The sequence below is a fragment of the Prosopis cineraria genome, unplaced genomic scaffold (genome assembly GCF_029017545.1).
Source record: "Prosopis cineraria cultivar Desert tree isolate PC_DT_omini unplaced genomic scaffold, ASM2901754v1 PC1, whole genome shotgun sequence".
Lineage (NCBI taxonomy): Eukaryota > Viridiplantae > Streptophyta > Magnoliopsida > Fabales > Fabaceae > Prosopis > Prosopis cineraria.
Window position 1 is genome coordinate 39,311,936 of NW_026555332.1, and position 8,166 is coordinate 39,320,101.

Sequence of the window (8,166 nt, forward strand, 5' to 3'; positions counted from 1 at the left end):
TTTATTAATCATGAGAGAGAACGTAATGCAATTTAATTTTTTATTTATTCTATTTTCACACAAAATTAATTTCTTAACTACATTTCTTTGGTTTTGGATTGAGCTTTATAATAAGGAGCGGAGGGAGTACATTTTATTGTTGAAATTGATAAATAAGCCATATTATCTAATCTACTCAATGATTTATACCTACTATATGTGACAGGTATAACAAGTGGAACAATTGGTGGAACATTGCTAATATGCAGTGTTATTTTTTGTTGTATAATCAAATCATTGAGGCAGAAAATAGAGTTCTTGAAGACATCAAGGGCTGACCAAAACATCGAAGCGTTCATTAGAAACCAAGGACCTCTAGCTCTTACAAGGTATAAATTTGCAGAGGTGAAGAAAATGACCAAATCTTTTCAAGTTAAATTGGGACAAGGTGGTTATGGTGCTGTATACAAAGGAGAACTACTCAATGGTTGTCCTGTTGCTGTCAAGTTATTGAAGTCATCAAAAGGGAATGGGGAAGACTTCATCAATGAGGTTGCTAGCATCAGTAAAACTTCCCATATAAATGTTGTTACCCTTCTTGGTTTTTGTTTGGAAGGCCAAAAAAAAGCTCTTATATATGAGTTTATGTCAAATGGATCTCTTGACAAGTTCATTAATCAAAATAGGGAAGATAAAACTAGTAGTTCATCCTTGACTTGGGAAAATCTGTACGAAATTGCAATTGGGACAGCTCGAGGACTTGAATACTTGTACAGAGGATGCAACACACGAATTCTGCATTTTGATATAAAGCCACATAACATCTTGTTAGATGAAGGTTTTTGCCCCAAAATCTCAGATTTTGGACTTGCAAAGCTGTGTCCAAGGAAAGAAAGCATTGTTTCAATTTCAGAAGCAAGAGGAACCATTGGATATCTTGCTCCAGAAGTTTGGAATAGAAATATTGGAAGAGTTTCACATAAATCTGATGTTTTTAGTTATGGAATGCTGTTGTTGGACATGGTTGGTGAGAGAAAGGATAATATGAATGTTGAAGACCGCACAACAGAGATTTATTTTCCAGATTGGATTTATGATAAACTTGAGGAAGGCGGCAAGTTGGGACATGATGGGGCAAACACCATGGAAGAAAATGATATTGCAAGGAGAATGACGATTGTGGGTTTGTGGTGTATTCAAACATTTCCAACTCAAAGGCCCACAATTAGTAGAGTTATTGAAATGTTAGAAGGAAGCTTAGACTCTCTAGAAACGCCACCGAAACCTGCCGTGCTTTCCCCTCCAAGATTAGAACAAGAATCTTCTGCAACATGCAATGCCAACTCAGAAGATGTAGATCTCGAAAGCTCTTCCCTAATGTTGGAGACCCACTAGTTATTTTACATTTTTTGTTTCCATATTTATTTGTAGGAATTTTGGACTTTCAGCCAATTTGAGGAGAAAATACCTAAGTTTTTCAACTGTCAATAAATACTACTCAAGGCATTCTTGGGGTACTTTTGAGGAAGAACTTTAAGGAGGTCATGGACTAGATTAAAGTTGTAGATATTCTCTAATTAAGGATCAGCATCTTAAGGGATTTTATCTGTTCTTTCTCTTTACTCTTTAAATGTTTAAGAATTTATTAATCATGAATTTCTTGTTTATTTCCTTATGGGTTTCTAAATTTCAAAGCTAGGGACTTGGGGAAGACATTTTTGAGTTTTATATATTTGTTTTTTTTTATTTTTGATTATTGGCTGGTTTGGATATTTTATATTCATTGGCAAAGGAAAAGGCCATTGACAGCGTTGGGGGTCCCGTCGCCGGTTCCTGTACGGTAGAATTGGCTGCCGTCACTGGAGTTTGAGGAAATACCGAAAAAGGACAAAGAAGAGGTTGACGTTTGCTCAGAAAATGACTTTAATTACTTTACCAGTCCCTCTGTCAGGGCAAGCTTTTCCTCTCTCCCTCTCTCTCTCTATATATTCCCTCCAGTTTTATTTATAAGTCTCATTTAAAAGGTATATTTAATCTCATTTATAAGTTATGGTATGTCTTTTTAGATAATATTTAAGAGGTATTTTTAAAATTATTCTTCATGAGAGAGAAAAAATAACATGACATTACTTTTTAGATTTATTATATAAGGACATGTTTAAAATTTTACTTACTTTTATTTCTTGTACTTTTATTATATTGATATTGATGAGATTGATAAAAATAATTTATAAATAAAATCGGAGAGAGAGTATATATCAATGCGAACCTCAGAAGCAGAGTTGGGATCGTCCACGCGTGTCCGTGATCCGTTTCATTGTGATTTTCGGGCTTCATGTTGAGTGTTCCTATGGCTAAAGTTCATGATGATTTTCTTTTTTAAAAAAATGAAATATGGAACATTGTTTTAAATCTTGCTGTTTTGAATTTAAAGCCTATGAAAAGTGAAAACAATCAAATAATTTGTGTTATTGGAAAGGGGGATCTTTATAGACTAATAAAAGAAAAACACGCTCCCAATTCCCAAGTCAACGTCACGGGACTTTCTGCAGCTCTAGCATGTACTTTTTGAATAGCTAAATTTTTTTGCCAGGAAGCCAAGTTTTGGGACAGTAAATTCAGGGTAAAAATCTGGTCATATCATTTGTCTAATGTATCTTTTCAACTTACTATGATGTCGCGTCATCTCATCCCATGACCTATTGCTTCATCAATTATCCCGTGCTCATCAACTTACAATTTTTCTTTTAAAATAATGATATCATCCATCAAATCGAATTTTTTGTGCTTGTGGACTAAAACAATTTTTACTTTTTCAATACACATACTCATTCTATTAAAAAATAAAAATATTTTTAATTTTTAAAATAATTATTATTATTTTTTTATAAGTGTTCTTATTAAATAAATTATTTTATATTTATTTTAAAATAAATACTTTATTAAATAGAAATAAATATAAAAAATAAAGTTAATTTAAAGATAAATAATTATTTTATTAGAGTGAGATTTAATTTAAAAATCTTATATTTTTAAATAAAAAAATATAACTTATAAATCAGAGTATTGAGCAACAAGAGAAAGTGAGAAACTATTATTCTTTCTGTTAAAAAATGTAAGACATTTTTAATCTTTTAAGGTGTAATCATTACTTTTTTTAAAAGTGCCCATAGATGATAATTTTATATTTATTATAGAGTAATTAATAGAGATAAATATAAAAAATAGTATTAGTTTAAGAGTAGTTAAGAACTTTACTAGAGGTAATTTAATTAAAAATATTTTATATTTTTAAATGAAAGAAGTAAAAAAAATGGATAAGAGTAAGATATCTTTTGTTTGAAAAAAAATTTCTTAATTTTTTTTTGGAGGATGAATAAATCTCATGAACAATTAAAAATTTTTCGTAATTTTAATTTTCAATTTATTGCCATTCTCATATATTTTAATATTCAAAATTTTAAAAAAAATCTTAGTAAATCTTTTTGGGTGGATCTAAATCTCTTTTTTGTTTTTTACTTTTATTCCTCTCTCACATAATTTTTTACTCTGGCTCCTTTCTTTTTTTCTTTTTTTGAAAAATACTCTGACTACTATAAGGACATAAAAAGATATAAAATTATCAATGATCTAAGTTTTTATATAAAGTGACTGGTCAAAAAATTATAAATTCTTTTTTAGATAATAATTAGTCAATTCTTTTAACTGAAGTTGAGGAAGGGCGCAGGACTATCCTGCAAACCTACTCTCTGCACCCCACAGCCCCTCTGCCCCACGGCTGCCATCTCATCTCAGCCTCTTCCATTCCATCCCAATGCTTTCAAGACGTAACACTTGCAAAATTAATGACAATAAATTTAAACACAAATAATAATAACAATTTTTTTTTTGCCAGAAAATAATAACAACAATTGAACATCATACAAGTTTTTTAGGTATGGTTTTATAAACTTTCTGTATTTAATTCATAACTCTCCCTGTACTTTTAAGCTAGCGTAGGGAATATATTTCCGAATTAATGGGTTGCGAAATAAATAAATGAATAAGGAATAACAAATAAATCTCATTAAAATAATTAATTAATAATATAAAGTATTTTTAATCGAATCTCACCTTCAATAAAATAATTACCTCCTTTTAAATTAATCCTATTTTTTTACACTCATTCTTATTAAACACTCTATAATAAGTATAAAATCATTATTAATTGGAGTACTTTTGAAAAAAAATAAAATGATTACACCTCAAAAGATTAAAAATGTCTTATATTTTTAACATTTAACTTATCAAAAGATATTTCACATTTTTAAATGAAGGAAATAGGCGTCACGAGATTTCGTTTTAAAGTTTTGAATCTAACCATTTATTTTTAACAAAAATCACGTTTATATTTCAAGATATAATTAATGTACTTTTTTAAAAGTGTTTATAATAAATAGATTACTTTATATTTATTTTAAAGTAAAATATTTTATTAAATAAAGAAATATAAAAAATAATATTAATTTAAAAATAATTAATTATTTTATTGAAAGAGTGATTTAATTAAAATACTTTAATATATTGAATAAAGGGAGTATATTTTTTAACATCTAACTTTTAAAAAAATGTATCACATAAAAGGAGATATTCTCTCGTTAAAAATGTAAGGCATTTTTTAAAAAGTTAGATGTTCAAAAATATAAGGCATTTTTAATCTTTTGATGTGTAATCATTACTTTTTAAAATATGTCCCTACTAGTGAATAATTTTATATTTATTGTAAAGTGTTTAATAGAAATAAATATAATAAAATAAAATTAATTTAAAAATAAATAATTATTTTATTAAAAAATGAAATTTAATTAAAAATATTTTTCATTTTCAAACGAAACGAGTAGAATAATTAACATCCAAAGAAGGGCGCAGACGATCCTGCAAAGTCCACTTGTTCTCAGCCTCTTCGATCCCAGTGTTTGCTCTTTCCATATTATGTATTAATAATGTGAAATAACACTATTAATATATATTATGTAATACGATATCACGGGGTCAGTAGAATGATTCACAATAAATAGATAATTTCTTTTTGCATGTTTAGAGAAAAATATTTAAACTAGCCGACAAAATTTTGATCTTTTTAGCTAAATTTGTGTTCCATTTCGTTAGTTGTAATTCATTTTTATATTCTATTAACTCCATAACTTCTTTTGCAAGGTCTGAGCTATATCAATGACAATATAGCTTAAGTGAAGTTTTATGGAGCCAATTGCAATGTTAGAAGGGACAAGTGCAATTTTAATAAGGAAGTGGAAATTTTTTTGATGTGTTATGGGATGGAAAATTTTGTCATGTAAAAATGACAAGATATCAAGTAGTATTATTATATAGCCCACAAATAAATCTTTCAGAATCTTTAACCTTCTAATCTTTTGATTTGTCTGACATAAAAAAAATTAGCATATTTTATCATTAACATTTTGAATCATGAAATTATTTCACAATCATTAATTTTGTTATTACTTTATCACATTTTACAATTTTTTATTAACATACTGTAAAATGTATTTTATTGATGAGTAAAATAAAATAACCCGTGCATTGTGGCTAGTTATCCTAATAGCAGTGCCATCTTCATCTCTTAGAAAAGATTATAGATTCAAATTTAATGTTGACATGCTTGTGTGCAGCCCTTTCTTATTCTCTCCCTTTCTTATAGAATGAGTGTGCCTATATGATTAATGTCATGGAGATATTGTGGAATCTTGTTTTCATATATTAAGGGATAATTAGCATCACTATTATTAATTCCATAACTATTCTTAAACCCCACCAGGAATTTTCCTCGCTTCATTTGGATTTTATAATTTTCTCTATCCCAAATTAAATTCTTTCTTTTCAATTTTTAAATTTCTTTCCTTTTTTATAATGACTTAATCGAATTGAATCCTTGAATTTTTTCTATTATATTTTTCAATCAAATAGCTGGTACTGGTTAAAAAAATAATACACTTATCAAAGTTAAGTTCCGAAAAGATAATAATTTTTTAAATTTGAAAATTTCATTGTTGTTAACTAAATATTACTTATACATAACACGTACTAAAATTAAATTTTACCGAAACATTACTTTAGATAAATTAAAATTAATTTTTTTTACCAAAAAACGTATTAAAATTAAGTTTTAGATAAATAATTATTTTTAAAAATATAAATAACTTAAATTTAAAAATAAATTGAAAATTATTCTGAAACAAATGTGCTCATGTATTCTAATATCTATTATTTTGTTTTCTGAATTTCAAAAAATAATTCAATTACTGAATTAGTATTTATGCTACTTTATGAAATTCTTTCTAATAGTCAACTAACAAAGGTGGTTACGGCACCGCCCCATCATTTTTTAATAAATATAAAATTAATGAAGTTTGCTTTATATTAAAGGTATTATGCGACAAGAGAGGGTGCAAAGGAGAAAACTTATATGTTTAATCTTATATATTTAATATACTTGTTTTTAATTAAATTGAGATAAGTAAATCTTATTTAAAATATTTATTCTATAAAAAATTTTGTTATTGATTTTATTAACATATTAAAATTCATTTATCATAATTTAATTAGATATAAATATATTAAGTATTTAAAAGGATATGAATCTTACTCTCGCCCAACAAGAAAATCAGCAGAATGCTGATAAACACACGTTAAGAATTACTATTTTACCTCTTTCATGAATTTCAAAAACTCGATATACACTAACATTGATTCTTTCACACTAATTAAAAAATAAAATTAAGATTTTTAATACTTTAAAAAAGTATTTGTCTAACATTTAATTTTTATGCCATTTGTTTACAAAAAATAATTTTGTTAAGTCAACGAGAAATGTATATTTAACAACTATGAAAAATTTGAAGTTTAAAAATGTTGGAATATTTAAATATTATTTATGAATTTGCATTAATTAATAAGCTTAAAATAAATTATTCTTTATGATATTTTGTAAACTGTACGTAATCGATGGATCACATAAGTGAGCTCAATAAAAAAGCCCAACCTACAAACTTGTAACATTTAATTATTTCATATCTTTTAATTGATTGAATTAAAAATAACGAGAGATTATTTTAATGTGCTTCATATAATGCGATCAATCTACAACTAACATATGTGACTCTCTTTCCATTATTTTCACTATCTCTATACTCTAAAAAAACTATGGAGTCTAGTAGATTGTAATCTGTTTACATCCAAAGTAATTGAAGAGTCATAAGTCATGAATTCTTTAGGTACCTATGTTAACTTCTTATTTTATTTGAATCATACATATTGAGATATTTAATTTCAACATAAAAAGTATCATCTACTTGAAATTTAACTTTGATATGTATATTATGTTTAATCAATATCAGTTATTACTTGATTAAAATGAATACAGAAAATATTGTTGTACCCCTCTGATTAATATCCTATTAAAAAGAAACAGGGAAGGAAGAAAATTATAATAAAAGAGACTATAAAAATTTATTTAAAAAAATGAAGCAGTGAAAATGTCCAGTGTAGTTGTTCAAGAAACTTGCGAAATGAATCACAGTGATGTACTTTTCCCTCACCACAATGACACACTTCTACAAAGCACAAAATAGCGGTGCTAATTAATTTTAATTTTCCTGTATATTATATCAAGACAAGAGTCCCCATTTTTCTCCTTACCTGCAAGAAATTTTAAAATAGGCTCACTTAAAACATCAAATCATAATGCAAGTATTGACAATTATATCTTCCCTACTTAGATTCATAATCCCCCATTTTCGTCCCAAGAAAGAAAATTTAGAGAGACATCTTAAACCCTCTAGAATTAGCTAAGAAGAGGAAGACTTTGGGGGGGTGGAGAAGACTCGTAAAGTATAGCTTTGCTGGCATTTACGAGGAAGCCATGTCCTCCTTTAGTTACAATAAATGATAATCCTGAAATCATATTCAACGTATAGGCTTAGGAGAAATGAAAAATCAATATGCAAAGCATATATCAAGGTTTTAGGGGCTCCAACTTCCATGCTCTTTAAATGATAAATTTAAGAAACTCCTCCCAACACCTTTCCCCACATTTCTAAGTTCTAGTGTCTCTCCAGCATTAGGGACGACCTTTCGAAATCGAGTTTCTCTGTGTTGGCCGTCGTATTGCAGTTGTGGAAGATTCAAGTT

The 8,166-nt window shown here is 27.5% G+C and overlaps 1 protein-coding gene across 1 annotated transcript; it reads left to right on the forward strand.

Annotated features, from left to right (window-relative positions):
- Window positions 1–378: 378 nt before the first annotated feature.
- On the forward strand, window positions 379–1,423 carry LOC129303971 (LEAF RUST 10 DISEASE-RESISTANCE LOCUS RECEPTOR-LIKE PROTEIN KINASE-like 2.5). The gene has a single exon (XM_054943579.1). It carries the CDS (start codon window positions 394–396, stop codon window positions 1,372–1,374), a length of 981 nt encoding a protein of 326 aa, XP_054799554.1. The 5' UTR covers window positions 379–393; the 3' UTR covers window positions 1,375–1,423.
- The last annotated feature ends 6,743 nt before the right edge of the window (window positions 1,424–8,166 follow it).

What these genes read in the sequence shown, in the direction of transcription:
- LOC129303971 (XM_054943579.1), top strand. Translation starts at nt 394, where the DNA reads ATGACCAAATCTTTTCAAGTTAAATTGGGACAAGGTGGTTATGGTGCT.